At 30.4% G+C, this 26,508-nt stretch overlaps 4 protein-coding genes, 1 long non-coding RNA gene and 1 other non-coding gene across 9 annotated transcripts in view; 1 reads left to right on the top strand and 5 right to left on the bottom strand.

Moving 5' to 3' along the window:
• The window catches only part of LOC116848127 (endoplasmic reticulum junction formation protein lunapark-B), a 4,955-nt gene extending 1,996 nt beyond the window's left edge, over window positions 1-2,959 (bottom strand). The window contains exons 1-5 of one of the 2 annotated variants that reach the window (XM_032823904.1): window positions 2,547-2,959; window positions 1,212-1,253; window positions 506-693; window positions 230-416; window positions 95-106 (exon numbers count right to left, since the gene is read on the bottom strand). In XM_032823904.1, the coding sequence (XP_032679795.1) occupies window positions 95-106; window positions 230-416; window positions 506-693; window positions 1,212-1,253; window positions 2,547-2,573 (456 nt within the window). In that variant the 5' untranslated portion in view covers window positions 2,574-2,959. The remainder of the gene's footprint in view (window positions 1-94; window positions 107-229; window positions 417-505; window positions 694-1,211; window positions 1,254-2,546) is intronic. The other variant, XM_032823905.1, reaches the window with a different exon arrangement.
• Window positions 2,960-4,223: 1,264 nt separating this feature from the next.
• LOC116848125 (threonine--tRNA ligase 1, cytoplasmic) lies at window positions 4,224-8,865 on the bottom strand. Of its 2 annotated transcripts, none has more exons than XM_032823903.1 (5): window positions 8,704-8,865; window positions 8,205-8,291; window positions 6,110-7,665; window positions 5,228-5,517; window positions 4,224-4,828 (listed from the first exon to the last, which is right to left on the bottom strand). In XM_032823903.1, exons 1-5 carry the CDS (start codon window positions 8,755-8,757, stop codon window positions 4,680-4,682), a joined length of 2,136 nt encoding a protein of 711 aa, XP_032679794.1. In that variant the 5' UTR covers window positions 8,758-8,865; the 3' UTR covers window positions 4,224-4,679. The 2 variants fall into 2 exon arrangements, with proteins under 2 accessions (XP_032679794.1, XP_032679793.1); XM_032823902.1 differs by having other exon boundaries at window positions 8,565-8,823.
• A 464-nt stretch (window positions 8,866-9,329) lies between these two features.
• Trnar-acg lies at window positions 9,330-9,402 on the bottom strand. The gene has a single exon. It is a non-coding gene; the product is annotated as a tRNA-Arg (tRNA).
• An 836-nt stretch (window positions 9,403-10,238) lies between these two features.
• On the bottom strand, window positions 10,239-11,243 carry LOC116848149 (UPF0488 protein CG14286). Of its 2 annotated transcripts, none has more exons than XM_032823952.1 (2): window positions 10,923-11,243; window positions 10,239-10,848 (listed from the first exon to the last, which is right to left on the bottom strand). In XM_032823952.1, exons 1-2 carry the CDS (start codon window positions 10,941-10,943, stop codon window positions 10,315-10,317), a joined length of 555 nt encoding a protein of 184 aa, XP_032679843.1. In that variant the 5' UTR covers window positions 10,944-11,243; the 3' UTR covers window positions 10,239-10,314. The 2 variants fall into 2 exon arrangements, with proteins under 2 accessions (XP_032679843.1, XP_032679844.1); XM_032823953.1 differs by having other exon boundaries at window positions 10,239-10,842; window positions 10,923-11,239.
• Window positions 11,244-12,290: 1,047 nt separating this feature from the next.
• LOC116848133 (CDGSH iron-sulfur domain-containing protein 2 homolog) lies at window positions 12,291-16,387 on the top strand. The gene is made up of 4 exons (XM_032823920.1): window positions 12,291-12,561; window positions 12,724-12,818; window positions 14,665-14,781; window positions 15,459-16,387. The coding sequence occupies exons 1-4, from the start codon at window positions 12,465-12,467 to the stop codon at window positions 15,549-15,551; spliced, it is 402 nt and encodes a 133-aa protein (XP_032679811.1). The 5' UTR covers window positions 12,291-12,464; the 3' UTR covers window positions 15,552-16,387.
• Window positions 13,203-13,899, bottom strand: LOC116848134. Its single transcript, XR_004378908.1, has 2 exons — window positions 13,468-13,899; window positions 13,203-13,346 (listed from the first exon to the last, which is right to left on the bottom strand). It is a non-coding gene; the product is annotated as an uncharacterized LOC116848134 (long non-coding RNA).
• Window positions 16,388-26,508: the final 10,121 nt, after the last annotated feature.

The raw sequence follows: 26,508 nt of genomic DNA, 5'->3' as shown, positions 1-26,508 counted from the left end.
TATATATATATATATATATATATATATATATATATATATACATATATATACACACACACACTTACATAAATATTACAGATTTTAAAGTACAAACCTTTGGAGTTAACTGTAAAAAAGAAATAAAAACTAGTGTGAGTGTAAAATATTTTATATTTATAATAAAATTTAAAAAATCTTGATTATATTTAAAAGTGACTATAGAGAAAAAAGGAAAGAAAGGAATACTCACAGGTGACATATTTAACTCATCTGGTGCAAACTTTAATAGTATTTCTTTAGCCTTCTTATATGTTTCTGTTTCAGTAACTTCATTCAATATCTTCTTTTTCTCTTCCATAATTGTAGAAAGTTTCTCTTGATTATGAGTAATTTTGCGATTATAATACCAGGAAATCATTTTCTTTGTTAAAAGTATCCTTGAAAAAAAAAAGATACAAAGAAGATTAACATAATATCTCTTCTTAATTATTTTTATATCAAATAACTTTCATATTTATGGACTTACAAAATTGGAAAAAATAATAATGGTATTATATAGAAGAGTTGATCATATAATGAAGCTGGGAAGAAGCAGAAGTAAAAGATGAATGCTATCATAACATAAAGAACAACTCCATAAATGATGATAGTTCCCACTATCTTCTTATGTCTCTGTTCTGTAGTTTGTCCATATTGTTGGATCTCTTTAATTTGCTGTTGAAAAAAATTCATATATTATTGTATACACAAGAGTGATTTATTAACATTAAAACTGTTATTAAAACTGTTTAATATCATCAATCTGGCAGATTTCATTATGTGGATATAAGCTTCTGTAATAATATAGAAACCTTTCTAACATTAGACAATTTTATCAAGAAAATAAACATCTAACATAGGATAACGAGTAATCCTGACAAGACTGTCACATGATGATAGCATGGTCTATGAAATAAACAAATTCCATGCCATAACAAGGAAAAAGAAGAAAAACACATGTTATTGTATTTGTTGTCGAACTGAATAATAATATAATATTATAGTATAATAGTTATAGTATTACATTAAGAAAAAAATATTTAAGAATTTATTTTTGAAATATAAAGTTTATTTCTGTGAAATAGAGCTTACTTTTATAAATAAACTTTATATCCTGCAAATAAATTTTCAACTACCTTTTTTCTTAGTGTAATATTATGTACATACAGTAACAAGAATATAGTAATACTTACTGAATCAAGATCTTCTAAAATTTCGATGGTAGTCTTCTTTTTCTAAAAATCATAAATTTTACATCACAACAGATATACTTTACAATATTTCATGTAAAAATATATATTTTATGTAAAAAAATATATACATATAATTATATTCTTACAAGTATCAATTTTATAATATTATTAAATTAGAATTTGAAATAATCTAGAAAATAACACACAAAAAAGCCAATTTCAAATTCTACATTTATATAATTTGTAAAATTATTAAAAATACACAGAGGAAAAGGCATAAGTTTATATTTAACCAAACATATAGAAATAGCAAAACATAAGAATATATAGCCAAACATATAAAAACAGTTTAACATACAAATACATCATAGTGAGATATATGAGTGAAGACATTGGCCCATATTCTGAATCCTCTTTTATCAATAAAAGTGCCTTAAATGTAGCTTCTCAGCCAATCAGATGGCTTCTAAATCTCTTTTAGAGACTCATTTATTGTTAAAGGAGAACTGAGAATACAGGCCATTGATACTGTAAAACAACAATAATAATCATAACAAATGATCTTGATAAAGTCTTGTCTACTAATAAATGTAGTCAATGGTCAATCTTAACAGTAACATCAATGTTATCATTTATATAATTGCAATGTTTATCTTTGAGTCTCAAAAAATTACTATTGTCTGCAATTAAGACACAATATTAACTCAATTAAAGGTTTCAGTAAAATGAACAGTCAAGAATAATAATCCGATTTTAATTTATGGAGTATTATTATTCGCGTATCCGTAATGCATTGTCTATCGTGACATGACTGATTTGGAACAAAGCTCGTCATTGAATGTTAATGTTGGTATCGGCATTAAGCGTTCGGAATAAAATTATCCGCAAATTTTGTTTACTCATGGAATGGTGATGACCGAGAGAATTGCATCACACGATGAGACTCCAATATTTAAAAGTAGTTTCCAGCGTTTTTACGCAGCACGCAGAGAAAAAGGTAATGAAAACATACGCGATTATTACGCGTCCATCACGTTTTCGCAGTACCGTGCGCGTTCGAAAAGGTCCGCTTTCGCGCGCTAAAGCTCGTATAATTTTCAACTGTCAAATCCGCCATCATCTGGTAACGGACAGGCGAATGCTATAAATAGCGGTGAATGACACTTAAAAATACTACTCAGCGATCGGCCGTCATATTACGCCCGAAAAAATACAGACGCTGTGGTAGCTCCCGCGCATTTATACATTTAGCGATATGATGGTAACGTTGCGTAGACAGCCACGATGCGTCAGACAGGACGATTATGACACTCTGCAGTGTCTCGGCTTACTCACCCGAAATCTGGACAGTATTATCCCCATTATCGATCAGTTTAAGGCCAAGACAGATCACGCAATGAGATTCTCGTCGATCGCACACGCGTCGGAGACGTTTCGCGCCGAATCCGACATAAAAGATCCTCCGATTGTTTCAAAATAAGCCTCGCGTCTGTGCCACGAGCCGGCGGCCACTTCCCTGTCGCTGTCGTTGTCGCTGCTGCTGCTGCTGTTCCAATGCGAATCCAAATTTAAGTGCCGCGGCACCTTTCTATTTCAATATTTATAGCTCGAATCGCCTATGAAATTCTGCGGTGCGTCGCCCGATCGCTATCATATTCGACGTGAGAGAAAACGCACAGGAGACGTACGCCTGCCATCCGTTCACCCGTGACCAAGTCTGAGCAAACCGGAGAGCGAACTAACCGGACGTTCGTCTCACCTAAAGCCCGTGACGGATCATACATTGAAGAACGAGAATCGAGAGTCGCGAATTGTAATTCGACCAATCAGGTGGTCTTGATTCTGGCTCGTTTTGTTCTGATTGGTTCGATCTCTAATGATCAGTTCTCAATTCTCTCACTCTATAGTACGCGTCTGAAACGCGCATAAGACACAAGCAGCTGAAATGGAAAATGTTACTTCAGATTTCGGGAATTTTCACGATTTTATTCACCGATTTTGTTAATATTGATTGTAGATTATAGGTGATAGTCACAAGTGATTTGCAGAAAGAACCAAGTGGAGGCGGCATTGATTGTCGAAATGTAACAAAGTGAAATTTTAAATTTTGATACTTTATTCAAGTATCGTAAGCTGACATTGCGCACAATACGAATCCGTTGCTTATCTAACCAAAAAAATGTTTACTTTTTTTATAAAACAATCGTTACACTGTCTGCAATTGTCACGTATTTTAAAAAGTTCGTGGACCAACTTTCAATATGCAACTATCATGAATTTCTGAGCCTTGTTGAAGGTAACGATAAGTTAATAATTAATTAATAATTGTTTCAATTACATCAAACGTATAGAAACATTTTTTATATTATGACAAAATATTATCCACTTTTATTGTAATAAAATAAGTAAAATATATTTATATATGTAGAATTTCACTCATATTTCATTTTATAGTTTCACATCTATCTCTTTTTTTCTTATTAATGTATATCATTAAATTGTTACCAAAATCTTTTGCTTTATTAAATTGAGGAGTTTATCATACACTAGAAATTAAGAAATTAGAAACTAAAAACTAAAAACTATGAAGGTTAACAAGAGCCTCTATACGAGATTTATGTTGTCATGTATATCAAATTCAATCTTGCATAGGATCTTTCTACATATCACTTATACATATCTTTCTATACTTTTCACCTGTTTTTCGATAAGATTTGATAAAGGATTTAAAATTTACTTCCTTATACAGATGTATACTCATAAATTTGTACTTATGATTATTGTACTGTGTGAAATTATATTTTGTGTATGCCTGAATCACAAAAAAGTTGAAATAAATATAAATAATAAAAGTTGTATATTTAAAATGTATATTTTATATATGTGTGTGTGTGAAAAAAGTTAATTACTGTAGATCAGAGTATAGCCACTGTGATAAGTATTTAAATAGTATCTATCATTGATAGAGGATATTTTTTCAACATTGGGAGCTGGTATTTATATTAAAATATATACAAGATCGAATACATTTTTTATTGTATTATTGTAAATGCTAGCTTGTAAAAGCACACATAAGACACATCTTTCATATAATTTTCACATTTGTATGGAAAAGGGATTGCTTCACACCCCTTAAGAAAAATTTTAAGTGCAAAACTGGAAACTTTATCAAAGTTTAATCTGTTTCACTATGCTCATCATTGTTTCTGCTTATTAATTATGCTGTATTACCATATGCTTGTTTATTAATTATGCAGTCATTATACTGTATTAATGTACAAAAAATGCATATATTATAAATCATCAATTGTCTTTTACTGAAAACAAAAAAATAATTTCCAGTAAAACAAGGTAAGCCTTGTGTACTATCAAAGTTTAGACCAGATGGTGATGTCAGATAAAGATGTGCACATAGTCTAGAAATAAATCTAGAAATAAATAATTAACACTTTATTGTGGATCATTGAATTAAAATTTTAGATCCCCTCTTAGATCTCTTGTTTCCTTCAAGATTTTCAATTTTTCGATCAGGTCTTCCACTTTCATCTCACCATGCACCACGTTGTCTCTCGTTCTAATATTCACTGTGCCAGCATTACGCTCTTTCTCTCCCACAACTGCAAACAAATCCACATTAAATTCAAGATAAATTATGATAGAAGTCAATCATATAATTACTTTTATCGCAAAAAAACCAATACGATTTTATATATAAAGTTATATCACGAATAATTAAAAATTTATTCTTAAAATTGATGGCAAGATACAGCATATATATTTTATATGTAAGATAGTTAACTATTGTAAATCAGAATATAACTATTGTGATAAGTATTTTTAAATCGTAACTCTATCAATAAAAAACTCTCAACATTGGGAACTGGTGTTTATATTAAAATATATATGTAAAAAAGGACAAGTAAAATTTTTATTGCACTTATGATAATATATCAAGAAAGTTTTGAGATCATCTCAGTTATATTATGATAATTTTATTGAGTCAGCTCGGTACGTACCAAGAATAAAGTTAAATTGCGCAAGCTGAGCATTGCGGATTTTCTTGTTGAAACTGTCGTTTGGATCCACATCGATTTCTACCATAACGCCAGAGTCCCAGAGTTTCTGCTTCACCTTGTAAGCATACTCGTCGAGTTGAGGCGCTACCGGCACCACCATCGCTTGCCGAGGTGAAAGCCAGTACGGCCACTTGCCAGCGTACGATTCAGTCAGAATAGCGATCATGCGTTCTACAGATCCCAGGATAGCTCTATGTATGATCACTGGTCTTATCTTCTCCCCTGCTTCGCTGAAATGCACAACGACAATGAATCATAGACAGAGTTAAGATCAGAATTGTACCGCAGATTTCAAAATTGCGTCTACGCGAATTGTTTATGTATTTTTTACGTGATATATACATGGTCATTTTTTATTGTAGACAATGTAAATTATGTAGATTATTGCAAATTATATTAGAATATACAAAAAAGAGCAATTAAATTATGAGACAGTTACCGTATCTGTTTTAGCTACTGATTACAAATATAATATTTGAAAAAAGTAACAAATTGTAGAAAATTTTCATTATGTGATAGATTGGAAATTAACTCTGTGTAGGTAAGAATGTAACGGGGAATTTTACGGGCTCTAACTTGTTTAGGAAACAAGGTTCATAAATTTGCATAAGAATTCTAAATAAAAATATAAACTTTTCCTGAGTTAATTTTTCTGCAAGTCATATGTTCTTTAAACAACACCCATAGATTACTCTTTGTCTAGATGACATCTCATATATAGTTTGTTTTTGTCCACACATAGACAAAATATTGTAAATTATGCGTAAACACCCAACTCTATAAATCGAAATACGTCTCAGCAAATATTCGGGAAATACTCACTTGACGTAAGACAGATTGAACCTAATTGGCAACTGGAAATCCAGCTGTATCGTAGCGCACTGATGAGCTCTTTTGAGTGCGTCTCGAATGGTAATATCGATCTTGGGCCCATAAAACGCACCATCCTGAGGATTCAAAGACCACGGCTCACCAAACGCGTTCAGACTGTCCTCCAATGCTTTCTCAGCCTGATCCCAGACTGCTATATCACCGAGGAATTTCTCAGGTCGAGTAGACAGACATAAGTTGAAGGTGAATCCAAAGACGGAATAGACGTGCCGTAGAAAGTCGAGAGCGCCTAACATCTCGTCCTTGATCTGATCAACGGAGCAGAAGATATGCGCGTCATCTTGCTGGAACCGTCTCACTCTGGTAAGACCCGTTAGTGCACCCGACAGTTCGTTGCGATGTAGGACACCGAAATCCGCTAATCTGAACGGTAGCTCGCGCCACGATCTATTCCGGACGTCGAATATCATGCAGTGACCCGGGCAGTTCATCGGCTTGAGCGCGTAGGTCTCCTTCTCCACATCGAAGGAGAACATATTCTCGGCGTAATGTTGCCAGTGTCCCGAGACTTGCCATAGCTTGCTGTTGTAAATATTCGGAGAGACGACTTCTTGAAAGCCTCTCTTCCGATACTCGGAGCGAATAAACTCGATCAAAGTGTTATATATGTAAGCGCCGCGAGGTTGGAAGAAACAGGAGCCGGGTGATAGCTCATGGAAGAAGAACAGCTCTTGTTCCCTGCCGATCTTCCTATGATCTCGTTTAGCCGCCTCCTCTTGGAATTTCTCCCATTCCCTCAACTGTTTGCCGTCCGGAAAGCTTATACCGTACAATCTTTGCAGCGATTCTGCATTTGCGTTACCCTCCCAGTACGCGGAGGAGTTCTTCGTGATCCTGATGGCTTTGATCTTACCAGTATGTCTAACGTGTGGTCCTCTGCATAAATCAATCAGAGGACCGCATCTGTAAGCCGTGGTGGTGCGCGTGTGTATCTTCTCGTTTATAATCCGTAGCTTGAATTCGTTATACTTGAACATCTCCAGAAGGTCCTCCTTCGTCATTTCCAGCCGCTCGAACGGCTGCTTCTCCTTGACTATATTTTTGTACAGATTCTCCAAGTATGAGAAGTCGGCATGGGAGATGCCCTTGTCGTCCAAAAACATGTCGTAGTAAAAGCCATTCTCGATAGGAGGCCCGTAACACAGACAACCGCCGTAAACTCTTTCCATTGCTTCCCCCAGGATATGGGCGCTGGAGTGCCAAAACACTTGCTGACCTTCTGGGTCATCAAACTTCAACAGTTGCAGCTTGCAATCGCACTCCAGAGGCCTGTCTAGATCCCATAATTCATTGTTGACTTTTGCAATCACAGTATTGTCAGCCAAGCCCTGGCTGATACCTTTCGCAACATCATAAGGAGTAGTGCGCCAAGATTGAGCATTAACTTCTTTGCCATTTGGAAGAGTCACAGTTATGTCAGATGGAGTCTTTGCTGCTAATGCAACCTCATAGTCATTTTTCAGCTTGTCCCATAACACAAGACGGTCCTGCAAAATTCCATAGGGAATCATTATATTTCTGATTACATTAGCTGCTATGAAACATCCTGTATGACCATTAGATATTCTGTACAGTTATTTGCATAAAGCCTATAAAGCCTATTTTTTGATATTCTGTACAGTTATTTGAATAAAGCCCATAAAGCCTACTTTTTGTGAACAAATTTATGAACACAAAATTTTAACTGTCTCCGTTCATGAGCTTGAACATTTACAGGTTTGAATTGTTAAATTTTTAAATATAAGGAATTTTTAAGTAGAAATTTAAAAGCAATATTTATAAGTAATTTATAAGCAGTATTTATGAATAATTTATAAGCAAAAGTATGAATATTATTGTATCGTATAAACGTATTTAAAAAAGTATCACAAACTAACTGTATGTATAGTAAACTGTCAAATATCATTGTATTAGAAAATTATTGTTAGAAAATTGTCCAAAAAATGCCATAAACTTTATGCAAACGGCTGTATGTAAACTTCAAAATTTGATGTTCTTTCGTATTATTTTTTACAGTATAGTTTACCTGAATATATGTGGGCCAAGGATTAAGTTCAGACACAGAGTTTTCTATCTCGACAGTCTTTTTCTTTTGCGCCGCTTTCATTTTCGTCTGAAAACAGAGAATACCGAGTGAAATTGACTAATTACAACCACTAACAAGTTGGCATACGTCAAAGCAACAGTATGCGAGGTGGTCTCATGGAAAATGATATTCGCGGATTGCGTCAGATTATCGATTCTATCATTGGTAATAACTCGTCGAGTTACAAGTAAAAGATGTATGGCAACTCTATTTATTAGTTAGACAACAGGACGAATGAATTCAAGACTGCAAAGTAACAGTTGTACAGGGAAAGTAGGGAAAAAATACGTCTTAACCAACCCGAGCATGTGTCCACTTAGTAACGCTGTAAACTGCCCTACAAAGGTGAGAACGGAAACTTGTCAACATAGTTTGACAATACTAAGGAATAAAAAGAGCGATAAAACCCGAATTGTACATAAAGTTAGGAAATTCGTGCCTTTTCGTCCGTTAAATTCAGATTTTGTACTTCGGATACCACGTTGTCGCTCATGTTGAATGATGACACCAATCACGATACCACACGAGTGAGCCACGACATAAGACACACCGCATCAGCACTGTCGACTACACGCGAAGAGAGCGATCGAATGTTCTTTGAAATAATAACAAATCTGATACAATGTATTAATGTGATGCAATAAATACTGTTTTTGGTTTGCTTGCCTTTGTTGCATTTTAAATAGAATATACTTGAATTTTGAAAAAAGATAGAAATATTGCAATAAAGTGTAAAGAGTGTAATTAATTTAGGAATTTCTCAAATAAAAACGTGAAATAGGGAAGAAAATAATATATTAAAAAAATTTTTTTAACGATTTTAATAAATAATAGAAAATACATATATTATTCTTTTATATTGCGTGCAAAAGAATATTATTTATCAAAATCTGTGTCACAGTTACAGCTGTTGCATTTGTTCTTTCGTTTTCGATTAACTTTAGTCTTCAAAGTTTACTTAAGTGTGTTCAGATCAAATACATATGTTTTACAGAGTGAATTTTTAACATATAAAGATAAAATTTAAGAATGTGCAAGTCTTTAGATAAAAAATAAAAAATTCCACGATCCTGCCAGGATTCGAACCTGGAATCTTCTGATCCGTAGTCAGACGCGTTATCCGTTGCGCCACAGGACCATCTTAACTTCCGTAGATTAAAACAGATATTTATAGTATAAAATATATTTTTAAATTATAATTTTATATTTATTATACATCTAATTTTACATTGACATCAATAAAAATCTTTTCCCTCATAGCATAAGATCTTGAGGGGATATCTTAGGGACTTGTGTGGATATTTAGAAATCTTTGGAATATTTTTAGGATATTCTGAGGACTTACGCGGACATTTAGCAATCCTCTGGATGTCTTTGGGACATCTTTTAAATCTTGTGCTATGTGGGTTCTTTAGACGCTTTGTTTCACAAAATTTTTATTTCTTCTTATTCTCTCTTTTCTTTTGCGATATATTTAGTTTAATATAGTGCATATAATTCCATCTAAAATCAATATATTTATAAGTGTATAAAGTTCTTTTACAGATTGTTTTATATTTTATGAATATTTACTTTATACAAGAAAAAAAATAGCTTTATAGTTATAAAACTTAGATTAAAATAGTATTATAATTAAAAAACATTATAAACTGTATACTGTAATGTACAGTGAATTCTATAACATACTGGAACCTAAAAATATATTATTACATGTCATATTGCATTTGATTGAATGTTTAGTCCAGAAAGTTGTTAAGAAAAACTGTTTTCTCTGTCTATGCAAGAAAAATGCAGTATTTTTTGAGTAAATATTATTCTAAAAATATATTAATACAACTTAATGCACTTTGATAGATGATTTAAAATTACATAAAAATTTTTATTGATCATACTTTAAATACATTGAATTAACAGTTAGAACAGGTTAGAAGCCAGCAGAATAGAAAAATTATATTAGCAAAATAGAAAAGTAAGTTTACGGTTTAGCCATTTGTAGATATATATCCATTTTTCAATATGTACATTAATCATACAAATATAAACATAGATTTCATTGACATGTCTGAAAATTAAATTGAAATGGAGTTTGAGTCCTATCAATGTTAATAATCTGTTTTGCACTAACTAATGTTTCTGGCGTTTTGTGGTCACTTGTCTGTCCCTTATGTTTCTGTTCATTGTGTTTGATAGCTTTCTTGATAAACACTGATTTTTTATTTACTACAGGATTTATGAACTTGACATTTGATACAATTTTATTGAGCTTTCGTTCATCCTCAGCCATTTTATCTTTATAGTCTCCTAATGTGTTTCTCATTATCTGTCTCTTTTTTATTAATGGTGCAGTATTGCTCTTTAATGAACGTAAATGTTTGTTGAGATCTTGTGCTTGCTTCTCCTGTAACTTGCCACTAGCTAAGGTAGTTTCTAACTGTTGTATGCACCAACATAATTCCAGTTCGAATTGGCTTTCTGCTTCAGGATTCAAACCACTTGTATTGCTCACATCTATAGCTGTCTTGGAAGGAGCACATGATTCCTCATTACATTTTTTATTTTTATTGCTACGTTTGGAATTCTGAAACTCAAGTCATTATGGAATTATCTAAAAAATAACATTATTAATACTTGAAATAGTGAAATGAAAAATTTTCTTACTGTTCCAGATTTTGGCGGCATTTTTTCTTAAATAACAAGATTACTTTTTATCTTACTGATTGTTTTCTAGCGTTACAGTTTCTACCAGCTGATCCGTATGTGGATCATTCTTGAGACTAAACTCTCTTCTTTGAAACTGCTTGTACTATTGGGAAATCGTAGTCTGATATAGGCAACTCTTCCTAAAAAACTTAAAGTGATTCTTTTACATATTCATCTACAAACACGTAAAAAGTTATAACGAATAACCGCACTATACTGTTCTCTTTTATAGATAGCGCCATTTTCTTATGTTTCTTTTGAGGTTTGTTCGCGTCGCATGCCCCAACGTGCTCCTAGTAGCTCCAACGTACTCTGATTGGTCGGCGTGGTGGCATGAGCCAATCAGAGTGCGTTGGAGCGAATAGGAGCACGTTGGGGCATGCGACGCGAACAAACCTTTGTCTGTTCTTTTCAGCTAACTGCTGAACTGGTGCAATAAGTTAAAGTGATAGCAAATTCGGTTGCTTGCACTAGTGTGCACTGAGTGCGCACTAAGGCTTGTTCATAGTATGTTATTATATTTAAAAATTGTCTTAAATAATTCTCAAATAAATTCTCAAATATTTTTAACCATAATATGATATGTATAACATCCGTACGAATCATTTTATTAAAATGTTTTTAAATATGTATTTAAGACACGATCTTAAATATAAGAATGTACTGTAAACAAGCCTTAATGCTCACTCAGTGCGCACTAGTGCAATCTACCGAATTCGCTATGAGACAAATATATTTTTTTCTCACTCTAACTTATTGCACCAGTGCAGCAGTGCAGAGCAAAAGAACAGACCTCATCTGTCGCTTGTTCGGAATCAATGGGCGCGTTCAGAAAATATATCAAGAGGTTTTCAACCTCTTCTCAAGCTCCTGAATCTGATTAGTTTATATTTTTAAGCTTGATGAAATCTAAAGGCTCGTCTACAATAGAAGTCGTAGAGTCGTAAAGAGTCATAAGTCGTAGAAATTGACCAATTATAGTTGGGCTCGAGAAGAATAATCGACCGTGATTGGTCAATTTCTACGATTTACGACTCTTTACGATTCCATAATTTCTATTGTAGACGAGTCTTTTAAGTATACATCAACCAGATCCAGAGTTCACAGAGTTATTGCAATAGAATGATTGTAGTATTGCGGCCTTATTATCGAAAAATATCATATATGTATTTCTATGCAAAGTTATAGTTCATGTGACGTAATTATAGCTTTTTTTGCAGTTGGCAATGGGCCCTGACCGGAGCCATTGGAATGGAATGGAATAGCTTTTTATCGAAATATTGTATACAATTAAAAAAAATACGGTTTCTGAACTGCGTTGAGAATTGTCACACTGGGTGCGTTCGGAAATATCATCCGGGTGCTCTCCTTCTTTTTTCATTTCACTCTCGTATCTCTCTCACTCCAAAATAACGGGTGCACTTGGATGACGTTTCTGAACACACTCACTGTTCTCGTCTATTAGCGAATTAGTCGCCGCCACTAGTACGTGAAGTGAACATGGAGCCGATTGCACATCTCGTGAAAGTGTCTGTTCCGAATTATCTCGCTGGCCTGCCGATTCCTGAATCGATAGGCGGCTGGTTTCGTTTGGGAGGTGAGCTTTTTGCCACGCACCTTATTTCTCGCACTTTACTTTCGAAAATAATGTTTTCGTTTCACTATTTTTCGCACTTTGACCTAACCTGCCGATTTTTTTCTTGGCCTTCGACCATTTATTCCTGATTAATATGCCCTATTTATTTTCTCTCTATGCCAGTAAAGGACTGGCTCGCTCTGGTGCCGCCTACTGCCGTCCTTGCCGGACTCGGATATATGTCCTATCGAGCATTTTGTCCGCGTGCCAGACCTGCGGTGAGTACGCCCGCAGAGAATCACCCGTTATATCAAGGACGATAGTCACTAATATATCGGCCCATGAGTGTGATTTGATACGATTATGTAACTTCTAAAGATTCTCGAAAAACCGCGTTTGTGACCAATTTATTACTACTATGAGGCGCCAAAACTCGTCGCCGAATTGAGTCGAGTCAGATCGAGTCGATATTCCTCCCAGTCGAATTTCCGTACTTTTACAATATTCTTGTGGTTTTTTCGTAATTTGTATAGATCAGTTCGTTTCAGATGCACTTTTAGCACTTCAAGTGGGGCAAGTGTGTGTTGCACTTGAGAGGCGAATGGCACATAACAAAGTGCGGGAAACTAAACGAACCAAACTTGCACATTTTCTCTGCGCGGTTTAGTACTGAGCTTTTTATTTTATTTTTGTCATCTGGTTCGATATTATATTCATAAGTGTTACTTTGTCATCGTTTACAGCTTGCAGCAATTATTTGTTTGATTTCTTTCGAGTGCAGGAGGTGCAGCACTAGTGGAGTACAGCTGAAAGAAAATCATTGCGTTCTCACATTGATCTTTCAGAATCAAAAACAAAATTACCTCACACATATCTAAATTAAAATAATAGAATAAAATTAAACTTAGAATCAACTTAAAACGATACATCATTCTATCTCTTGTCAACTTCTTCAACTTTAATATCTGGCTCCAGGCTTCTCTAAGAGTTATGCCCCAACGTCATTTTTCGATAGTGATCTATATCAAGAGTAAAGTCTTGGAAAATTCCAAGACACGTTCCAAAAAATTACACGGTCCGAATGTATTCGAACACGTCTTGTCGTGACGGCGGTTAGGTCGAAACTATTCTATCTCTTGTGCTGAACGCTAAATGAATGCTAATCGAAAGATAGCGGTGAGCAGAGAATCGATTGCTGCCTCTCGTTCGAATCGATTGCTGCCTCTCGTTCTGTGGCGCTCAATGCAAACGGTCAAGCGATATATTGCGTTACGGTTCTTATGGAATCTAAGATCCCAATTATGGATTGAATCCCAATTCAAGTTTGATTCATTAATATATTTAAAAAATAAACATTATGATTAAAACATGGATAAAATATTTTTATATTATTTAGTTCTTTTACCATTATATTCCAAGATTATTTTCACATAAACATTGTTAATATTTAAAAGAAAATCTAAAATATCATTTAATTTAGTGATTATTTCAATTTATGAAATTGTTAGCAGATTGTGCCACATACATCATTCTTCTATATAGATTAAAATATATAAATACAGACATTATTAATATAATTGGATATCGTATACGTCTCTTACGAGGCGGAATATTTGCTAATCCATAATTGGGATATTTATTTCTCTTTAAATTTAGAATGAATTAATTTGAAATTTAATTATTCTCTCTGCTTTAAAACTATAGTGCCATACAACACAATGTCTAAAATCAGAACATAAGACATTTTATGTTTTGATTTTAGACGTTGTGTTATGTGGAATATTTGTTGCTCATATTAGTATTAAAAGTTCCTCTTAATATTTAATCAACAAACCTATGTAAATGAATGAATGTTACTCAAATGATCTTAAATGATCCATAATTAGGACTATTACCTTACTTGAAATTTCCCAAGACTTGAACTCACAATTGAGTTATTATTGCAATTATTTATATACTTCTATTCCATTAATTCTTCTAGTTGTTGTTTTTTTTTAAGTAATATATATATATATATATATATATACATGTTTAAACTGTATTAATAATGAAATTATAAGAATATATAGAAATATAGTAAATAATAAAATATAATAAACTCATAATATATTGCTTTCTTTACAGCCAAGTGGATTAGTGAATCTCAAAGTGAAAAAGGACATGGCTAAGGTGGTGGATACTATCGACATTGAGGATATCTCCGAAAAAGCCGTGTTTTGCCGTTGCTGGAGATCCGAAAACGTAAATATTTTATCAGAAATATAGCAAATGATTTATAATCTCGAGATTGTGCCATTGCGTTTATGACCCACTTAGCTACTTTCCAAGAATATCATTGCAACATGCATGTTGTATAATAATAGCACTCAGATTCTGACTGACGCGAAATTTCTCAAAATTTAGTAATTGTGTATTTCTTCCATTATATTTATTATATACATTATTTTTACACACACATTTTTTCTCACCAGAAGTATCATTCCCATTAATATTTAAAAAAAATACGACTCTTAATTATCTTTTACATGTTACTACTTCTAAATGATATGAAAAAATTGGAATGTTTTTTGAAGACACATATTTTAGAAGGTTGTGTTTAGAAGATTGTGTTTAGAAGGTTGTGTCTGGCTAATTTCTAGGATTTATATGTTATTAATATATATGTGCAAAAGTCGTTGCACGTAGGAAAGTTGTAACTAACTGTAAAGACTATAATTTGTTAATTTTCTTTCAACTTTAAGTTTATTTTTCTATGTGCAATAGCCTTAATATCCTATAGATACATATACAATTATTTTTACTGGTTTTTTGGATTTGATTGTTCTTTTATAAAACTTAAAACAGTACTTTTTTTAAGAATATCATGTTATATGTAAAGTTTATCGCAAATATCACTCACAATAATATCTTTTATGTAGTGGCCGTACTGCGACGGTAGCCACGGAAAACACAATAAGGAACACAACGATAACGTAGGCCCGCTCGTTATCACAGACAACGAAGGAGATTAAGAAGATAACCAACTAATGTTGATCGTTTGTTACGATCGCTGTAAGATAGCTACTTGCGCGCTGATATGAAAATAAGAAAATAAATAAACGTAGGAGATATTTTTCACTCCTTTGTACAGTATGAAAAAAAAATCAATTTGAAGGGAATAATTCAGTTTTGCAATATCTGTATTAACTGTTACACTCTCTTGTATATTTTCTTATATTTTAACTTATACTTAGCATATAGCTATGTATTAGCTTATATTTCCAGAGACGATAACATTGGTTTTTTGAAAATTTTTATATTGTAGACAGACAGCAATTTTGTAATTTATATAAATGAATATTCATCAATAAATTGATCAGTATGTTCATCAATAAATGAATCAATGAATAATTTATCGCATTTATTATATCGTATTTTTATTTAAATATATGACTACATGACTGAAAACAATACAAAATATGATTGATTTCTTCATGAAGAAATCATATTAATTTTTGTTAATTAATCTTACTTCTTTATTAATCTTGTTAATTATTTTTACCTATATTTGCTCTATACATACAGAGATTCTCATATGAGAATCTCATTTATTCGTTCTCCAAAGAAGATGATAACATATGAAGGTAATATGTATAGATCTGTAAAAAAAATTATGAACATTACAATTAATCATTTTTTAGTAGTAAAAAAGGATTATACATTTATGTAATAAAATAACAATTATTTCCCTTCAGATTGTTCATCTGTTATATTGTATGCTGTAGATAAATCTTATTGTCTTTTTATTTTTTAAGCTGTGGTTCTGGAGAGATTTTTAAATAAATTTATTCTATACTTGGTGATCTTATTGTCACACGTATTTAATATTTTACCTGGAAATATTTATCTTTTAAGATTTGACAGAATATATATCAATAAATAATTCTATTCCAAATATCAAATATTTAGTATATAATTATTTTTCAGTGGAATTTATATGAGCAGTGTCCTATAATTGTACATTGCATCAACACAATTGCTTTTAGTTGCTATAAAGAAATATACGGAAGCGTCTATATGCATTCTTTCTTTTTCTGGAAATGTTACATACATCTCATTATAAAATTCATTTCTTATTATTATTTTCATTATATCTCTTTCTATTCTTAGTAAGAAAAAGATTATTATATAACGAATAAGATTATATATATATATATATATATATATATATATATATATATATATATATAACGATAAAGATTATTATATTAAAAGATTATTATATCTGTTATTTGATAACAGATGAATTAATGATATTTGCGACATTTATATACATTTTGTACAGAAGAAATAATTGGTAATAGATTTGTTCGTTTTAGTTGCAGTTGTACGGTTTCCCCCCTCTCTCTCTCTTTATATATATATATATGTGTGTGTGTGTGTGGTGTGTGAGGTTCCAGCCTGTACTCAGTGGCCCTTCTACTACACATGAAAGAGATCACAGTTTCCCAATAAATTCGTTCAGTACACTAAAGATCCGTTTACAATGGGAATAAAATATGGTTGTAAGAAGAAATTGACCAATTATAGTCGATTATTCTTCTCACATTCAACTATGATTGATAAATTTCTTACTTTTATTTTTATAGTAATGCTCCCATTGCAGATGAACTATTTGGTATATATATTGGAAGTGGTATTTTTTTATTTTTCAAACACAATTACCAGAGATAAATAATGAAAGGGCCACTGAGGAAGGTCTGTAACCAGAGAGAGATTTCTTTATTTCGACAGTGGAGAGGTTATAAGTGACTATGAGTATGGTCCAGTAAGCGCTACAAATGCTTTGTAACGTTTTTACTTTTTTCTCGTTCTTCATTCGAATCCGAGAAATAGAACAAGAGAAACGCTGCGCAGCATTTGTAGCGGTTACTGGACCGCGCCCTATTTCTTTATTTCAAGTTTCGGTGTAACCGCCGTGACGTTGAGATGTGTTTGAACATGTTTGGACCGTGATTTTGTTGAAACGTTCTTCGGCGTTTTTCGAGGTTTCCCTTCATATTATCTTGTAATTGGTGAAAGAGCCACCTGATTAAGGCCTGCAACCAGAAAGAAAGAGAGAGGGAGAGATTTATTTCAAAACTTATAATATATTTCTTTATATGATAATTCTTGAAGAAAGGACCTCCACACCAGAACTGAACTAGAAAAAAAAAGGTATATAATAATCTTAAATATAATAATTTTAATAATCTTGAGTAGAGAAATCTTGAACAAAGGAAAATATATGTAAGTTTAAAATGAAAATTATATAAAAGGAACGTATACCTAGTAAATAATCTATTATCAATAGATTTAATCAGAATCATAAACATTTGTGTCCGCATTCGGCTCGTATTCTGGCAACAGAGTTTGCTGACAGAAAATTGGTAGCAGAAAGTGAGCAAGACCTGCAATATGTTCCATTTAAATACACTGGAACGTCTGATCCTGCTTGTTTTCTGCTGTCAGTCTGTCATAAGATCCTGTAATATTCTACTAACAAGCTGTTAACAGAATTTACAATAGATACTGCAAATATATATCTATATATCTATATACTGCAAAATCTGCTTTTGCAGATTTGGCTATCTGGAATATATAATTTTGCTGAAAAACTTTAATTTTGATTTGTCGATTGTAGTAAGACCAAAATTAATAAATAATAATAAGTAGTAAATAATAATAAAAATTTTTAACATATTAACAATATCTTATTTACTTTTAACAATATTTTTAACAGTATTTTATATAAAACACAATTGTCAAATTCCTTTTTTTATGAATTGCGTAAAAAAATTGTTATATTAAACTATTATAAAATATATATATTTGATAATTGATTATAACAAACATCAAATGATAATATTGTTATTTGATGTTAGTAGTTTCAATATATATAAAGCTACTAATATTATAATAATTATTTTAATATATTAAATTTTTTACGCATATTACAATTGTTGAATTTGGATATAATTGATTAACATATAGAACATATAAAACAGAAGTTAACATATAGAATAGAAGGTAATATACATATCTATAATGATTAAATTATTCCTGTAGCATTAATGTTTATCTTTTGATATCCTAACAGTGAATACTTGTTTCTAAGCATACATGAAATAATTAATTTTTTGTTGTAATTTTGTTTACTATAAAAACTTACAAATTGATATAATTTTCAGATATTTTAAATAAATTCTAGTTTAAATGTAATTTAAGTGTGTTCATAATAAAATTAATGCTGAAATAATTTAAATTATCAGAGATATTAATAAAGAGATTTAATTAAATCTGTTTGATTTTACTAATTGTGATTAATTTTACTTAAAATTTTTAAGATTTATTTAGGCAGTTTCCTAACTTCTCAATTATATGAAAATTATCAATAATTAGTAAATCATCAGTATGTATGATAATGAAGTTATGTTGAATGGATATACGTATATAATAGTTTTATAATCAACAACCTAATAAAAACAACTTAGTTTTTTGCTAAAACTATTACAGTATTTTTTTAAGTCTCAGATTTCTTCTCTTTTATATTAAATTAATATTTGTAATCTCTTTAAAAATGGATTTGCCACATTATTAAATTTAAATTTACAACATAGTGGTTTTTTTTATAAAGTATAAAATTAGTATAAAAAAATACTCTTCTCTGGAAAGTGATAATATATAGAGATTAATGCATTATTCAAGCATATATTCAATTAGAGATAAAAAGTCAAGTTTAATTTGTTTTCACTTCATACATTTTGGAATATCATTGATCATTGAGATTTTATATGGCTCTTTACTATACTCTCTTGTTGTGGAACAATTAATTGGTGCAAAATTTACGCATCTTTGCTGCAGCATTCTTTTTGCTATATGTTAGCTGTAACAAAATAGATTGTTATTAATAAGAAGTAATATAACTCGTACATAATTATACAATGCGTAATTTTGTGTATGATTGTGTATAGTACAACAAAAATAAAAAATAGCTTTCAAGAGAGAATAATAAGATAATAATAATAAGAATAATCTGATAATATAACTTTAATCTATGAATATATATATATATATATATATATATATATATATATATGTATATATGTATATATGTACATAAATGTATTGAAAATGCGACAAATATGCACAATTTATTTTTTAATTTTTTATAAATTAAAATTCTAATAAATGTAGTGTCTATATGAGTCTCTCTCTCTCTTAATAAAAAGAAAAGTATATGTATATTTGTGAAACTATATTTATTTAATTTACTTATATTACCGATTGTACTATCCCCATATATGCTAACATATATCTCATACTTATGCTGTACATTTTACTTACCTCTTCTAAATAGAATTCGCTAACGTTAGGTTTGTGGTCAGGAAATAATTTTATCCTTGATAGGCCAGTAAAATCACAGAAATTTTTGTAATTACTGACTAACCTAAAAAAATAGTACTTAAATATTGCAATCGGATATTAAAAAAAATATTAACATTGTATTGTAAATTTACTTACATCTCTATACTGCAATATGCAAAAAGTATATTTATAACATATATTAATACTATAAAACTGATCAATGATGATGAATTGTTTAATAAAGTAAATATCACTTCCATTAGTCCTGATTTTGGCTCCATTTGTTCTAAAAGCAATTGTGTTATTGTTTCAATATTCTGATATGTATTTTTTACTATGTATGTCTATATATATTTTTAATATCTAGAAAATTTATATTATTCGTGAAAATTGGTAACTATTATATCGATTGTAACCTACTTAACGGTTTAAAATCGGATATCCGGTTTTTTTAAACTGGATGAATCACTCAATCCAGTTAATGGCAATATTCGAATAATTTAAAAAAATCGGCGATTAATCGTTGACTGTTTGATTTTTAAATTCTAAAGGAAAGAACTGATTTCATCATTTGTAAGTGGTTTGCAATATGTGGAGTAAGCTTGGCGTAAGTTGGAATAAGAAATAAAAATAATTTATTTTGCGCGCGTACTCTAACTCCTTTACACCAGAAAAGTATTTTTTTTACTTATTGTTCCTTGTATCTTGCCGTATGACGTTAGGAACGAGGAACGACATACTGACGAAAATTGCATGTCATTTCTAAATAAAGATAAATGTAAACGAAAGTGCATTTGAGACTGTTTGAGTATATTTACTGCATGCTCATTTACAGCGTACTGTAAAATTGTTCGAAAATTATTCCTTTCTTCTGACAATTAATAAATAGTCTATATATATATATATATAATAAATGATGAAATAAAGCGTACAGACAAAACAGACTCATTTCATCATTTTACATACCTCATTTCATTTATTATATGTCTACTTATTGATCATCAAGGGAGAAAGATACCTTTTGGACAATTTTGCAAGTGTGCTGAAGCAATCTAAAATGCTTTTTTAAATTTTTGTCAGTATGTTATTCTTTATTTTTAGGCACGTCCCAGATAGCACAGAAAATTCACAAAGAATTCAGTCATATGCCACCAATTCCGAGTTTATTTTTGGGTGCAAAAAGAATTCTTTTCTCTAAAATATACTCTGAAGAATTTTTCTTGCATCTGAAAATAATGCCATCAATTCTGAATCTCAGAATTGGTGACATACGACTAAATTCTTTTTGGATATTTTTGAATTTTCTGTGCTATCTGAGGTACCATACTATACTATCATACTATCGTAGAATGTTTCGACTCCCCGATAAGATAAGGTTAATTATATCCGATGTTCAAAACAATTGTATAAAATGTTAACACAATCTTCCAAAATCAAAATATATAGATTTATCTTGAAAAAAATATATAGTGTTGACAAAATACTAGATATATTATTAAGAGAAACGTACCTGTGATTAGTGATAGCCTTCAAAATAAAAAAAAAAAAAAAAATAAAGAAGCATTGTATGCAGCTTGGACAATTACATTTATATATATACAGAGTATCTCACAACCACCGTAAGATATTTTAATAACGTATTCTGAAGATAAAGTAGAGTAAAAAATCCTTACAAAAATGTCGAGGCTACGATAGTTTTTGAATTATAACCGATCAAAGATTACCAGTAATATCGCGTAGAATTCGCGCGTTCAAGTCTGTAATTATACAGCACACATATCGTTTTATCATTTGTTATCGACTTCATAGTTAATATTGATTTTTACTACACAACTGATTCCTAAAAACATTTATAATTATTATTGTTAGAATTATTAAATTTAATAGTTTTACACTTGAGAAATAAGGATTTTTGCGTTTTTGACATAAAAAGTAATCATGGAAAATAATTTATTATTATTTTTGTTGTTTACATTTTATGAGGAGTGAAATCGTATAACTCTAGTAAATCGAGGCAATAAGATTAATTTGTCCACAGTTCTTAAACAATTTAAGTTTTTTTTAAATTTTGATATATTGAAATTATAAGATCCGAACTAAGATAATAAAAATTTGAATTGTTATACCCTCTGTGTGTGTGTGTGTATGTGTCTATATATATATATATGTGTGTGTGTAATTTCAATAATAACATTATAATCATTATTATTACGTAATTTGAAGGTTATGCTAACCAGTAGCCTTATTCTGTAACTTTTAACGACAGTGTCGGTATCCTTTGTCGTTGCGCAGGTATACTACATGGAACAAAAGCTGCGCAGCGACACGTCATACTATTGACATAAGCTGCGTTCGGGGAGATGTTATTTGGTGCTAAAAGCGTATTTTGTCCTTATTCAACTTTCAGTAAATATAAGGACAGAACACGCTTTTAGTGCCAAATAGTGTCTCCCCGAATGCAGCTATTGTCGTTAGAAAGTTACAGAATAGGGCTGCAGAAATAGATGAAAAGCTAAAAAGGTGAGAATGACGTCATCATTGTATGCGTATACGCACAATGAGTCTTACGATGACAATCTATTTTTTCTTTTATGCAGTTTAAAAGGCCAAACGATTAACTGATTAGTCGACTCGAATATTATAATTAACCCGATTGAGTGATAACCGATTTGATCAGTTAAGTGATTATTCGAGTGATAACCGATTTTTTGATTAAGTAAAAAAACGGACATCCGGTTTTAAATCGTTAAACCGGTTACAAACCGTTTATCCAATTATTTGGATGTTAAATTAAATCACACATAAAATCACTTGACTTAATATGTATGTATCTCACACAGCACAGAAATTTCAAAAAGCTTTCAGGAAGATCTCAGAAAGATTCAATGTTTCTGAAACCTTTCTGAAAGCTTTTTGAAACTTCTGTGCTCCCTTATAGAAATATCATATTAAGAATCATTACTTATTATCCAGTATTTTTAATACTGAAAATAAGTAATTATCAATGATTCTTAGTATGATATTTCTATAAGGGCTGTGTAGGATATATAAGATGCTGATATAAATATCACACGCATATGCGAAGATAGGGTATACTAATGGAAAATGATTCCTACTTTTAAACAATCACGAACTTAGTAATTGAGAAACGTCTTCTAAGCAATACAAACGTATAGATTGACGAAAAACGGAATAACACGAGTGACACGTATACTTCTAATTATTTCTGAACCTATCGCGACTGAGTCATATGTGTGCTACTAAACCTAGAAGGGTCATATCAATATTTTTGGAGTTTGGAATCATCTAAAATAGAAGTCATAGGTCGCAAGGTCGTAAAGGTTGACCAATTACAATCCATTACTCTTTTTACGGTTGAAGAATAATCGATTGTGATTGGTTAATTTTCTTAAGGCCCATCTACAGGTGCGTTCAGATTCCTCATCCGGGTGCACTCTATTACTAGAAACACTATAGTATAGAGATGCCCGATTTTTAATCGATTCGATTCTTTCCCTAACAAATTTAGGGAAAAAGGGTTGTTCGTGCTGCTTGCATGTTTCATACTTTTCGCTTTTAAAAAGAGATGGACGCCTAATCAGACGCTTGGAAGAAACAATCGAGTTAGTTATTTTGCTTTTGCTTCTTCCAAACATTTCAATATACTTTTGTCTGGTTTTAAATACGAAAAGTGCGAAGAATGCAAACAACACGAATAAGCCTATTTTTGGGGAAAGAATCAAATCGATTCAGAATCGGGCATCTCTACTATAGTATATGTTACATATACTATAGCACTTCTAGTACAGAGTATCTGGGTAGGGAATCTGAACGCACTCTAGTATTAGAACACATCCGGGTAGAGCATTTGAACGCACCCTACATTATAAAATTATATGTAATTATATATAATTATACACAATTATATAGTATAGTTATATAGGATGATTGTTATAGTGTTATAGTGATATCTATAGGATATCCATAAAATGTATTTTGGATATTTGTTCTGTATGGGTAGTTGTTATATTTATACTTTTTATTACTATATACTTATTATTATCATATATATACTTATTATTATTAGTTTTATCATATTCTGTATGGAAGTTGTTATATTTATATTTATTATTACTATATATTTATTATTATCATATATATACTTATTATTATTAGTTTTATCATATTAATTTAAATTTACAACCGCGTGGTCCTAAAAACATTCCTTCGTAATAATTTCGTTATTTTAGTATATGTATACATTATTTCGTGTGTTTACGCTTCAAAATAAAAAAAGGAAACAAACAATAATAGGACGGTAGATCAGATTTTCAGGTATGAAAAAGATTATAATAAATATTTAAAAATATTTATGAAACATGTTTTTTATAAATATTTTTAAATATTCATTATAATCTTTTTTATATCTGAAAATCTCGGACATTTGAATATTTATAAAATATTTAATATCTATATTTTTAAAATATTTTGTAAATATATTGCTGTCTGGGAATATAATATGTCACACAACATACACACACACACTTATACCAATTAATACATTTCCATGTTTCTCTTGAGCAATTACTAATTTCAATATCTAATTTTTTTATCTCCTCTGAATAAAAGAGGATATTTCAATAACAAAAAAGCAAGTTAATAATTTGATTTATGACATTTATCTTTCGAATAGAAGAATTTTAAAGTAACAATTAACAAATAAAAAATAATATATAAATAATAATAAATAGTGGTAATATAATAAAAAATACTAGTAATTTTCTTTATATATATATATATTTATATTAATTGCTTTATACAAAATACATAATGCTTTATATATAAGGTTTAATATTTATAATATGTTATCATATAACATATTATAACAAAAATCTCTATAATAAACATAATATGATAAATATATTATTATAATAAAATATTATAATAATTATATTTATCTTAATACACTTACATTACACTTATATTACTTTTATATTACTTACATTACATTTATATTTAGGCATATTTGAGTCGCTAAATTTAAATGTAATGGATATAATTGCATTTATATGAATTCGAATGTTTTGTTAATGGGGAGCTGGCTAAAACGCGTCTCTATTTGTATAGAAAAATAAACAATCAATGTACTTTTTACCACCGACAGAATTTTTTGTGTACTATTATATTGTTGCATCGCGCAATGTATATATGTATATAATACCTCTATATAAATTATTTAAATCGGTGAAAAAATAATTGATAATAGCAAAAATTTTATGATAAGAGATAAGAAAGAACGTTGCTAATTAACAATGTAATATCTTAGCAGAACCATGAATACCTGTACATGGTTTACTATAACAATCATTTGTACACAGAAATCAGTCTGTAGGCAGTCATTATAATAGTCTTTTATTGTAAAACGGTTAAAGACTTACGTATAGCATAATTTTAAATTAACTTAAGAATGAAATAATTAATTATTGGAATTTAATGTAAAAACATATACTAATATAAAAATTATTCTTATAGTGTCAATTATAATTACATGACATGCTACTGTCTGATTAGTTTTTTTTTTATATCTTTCAGAAAAAATTTTATAAAAACAGAATATTTTTGTAGTAAATGTTTTGACTTTTTAAATAAATATTGAAACTTTTTATGGGTGAAGTTAGGAGCGCATTAAATAGTCACGATTGTGTCACTTCTCACGAGCCTGTACGCTAATTCGTTATGATAAGAGCCGAAGCAACAATATGTGAGACCTTCGACATCACATTGCAACAAAGGTTTAGGAAAAATGTATCTTTACTGCATACTTATTTATCAAATAAGAGTATAATAAAGGAACAATACTTACATTGTGTACTGTTGTTTCGGCTCCTGTCATAAGCGATTATCATGCAAATCCTTAAGCAGTAGCTCACAATTGTGACTATTTAATGAACTCCAACTTTATTCTTGTAGAAATCTTCAATAAATTTTAGTTTAAATAAAATTTAGATTCTAATAACACAGTAAAAACAGATTTTCAATAATTATTGGAAAATTTAATAAAAAATTCGATTTAATTTAAAATCTTTAAAATTTATTGAAGCTTTCATTGATAATTTCTCTCTATTTTAAGTCCTTATAAGATAAATATAACATGTAATGAAATATAAGTGTACATAAAAAGAGTAATATACCCTTTAGTTCACATTGGTTTAGTTCTTGTGAGTTTAAATACTTATATAATTTTTTATAATTAAATATCATTGGTAAGTTCCTCTGTAATTTCCTAGAAGAATACTCCTGTAAAAGGTAGATTGTTATTAGTATATATGATCACTAATATGATCTGTACATAATTATATAATGTTTGTGTGTGCATGTGTAAATATGATATATATGTAGTATAATTAAAAGAATTGCTACATAGTAAAAAATGTCCTCGGGAAAAGCTGAAGGTTTAGTGGAATGTTCACCAGAAATAGAAGAATAAAATAGTAAAAAGAATTTTATAAACATAAATATAAACATAATATTAACATATATTTATATTAATATTAATAATATAACTTTTAAGGCTCCTGGCCC

This window comes from Odontomachus brunneus, unplaced genomic scaffold (genome assembly GCF_010583005.1).
Source record: "Odontomachus brunneus isolate Ranch 3 - 2012 unplaced genomic scaffold, Obru_v1 Obru_scaffold_090, whole genome shotgun sequence".
NCBI lineage: Eukaryota > Metazoa > Arthropoda > Insecta > Hymenoptera > Formicidae > Odontomachus > Odontomachus brunneus.
The sequence above is the reverse complement of the archived record's forward strand: the minus strand, read 5'-3'. Positions and strand labels throughout refer to the sequence as shown.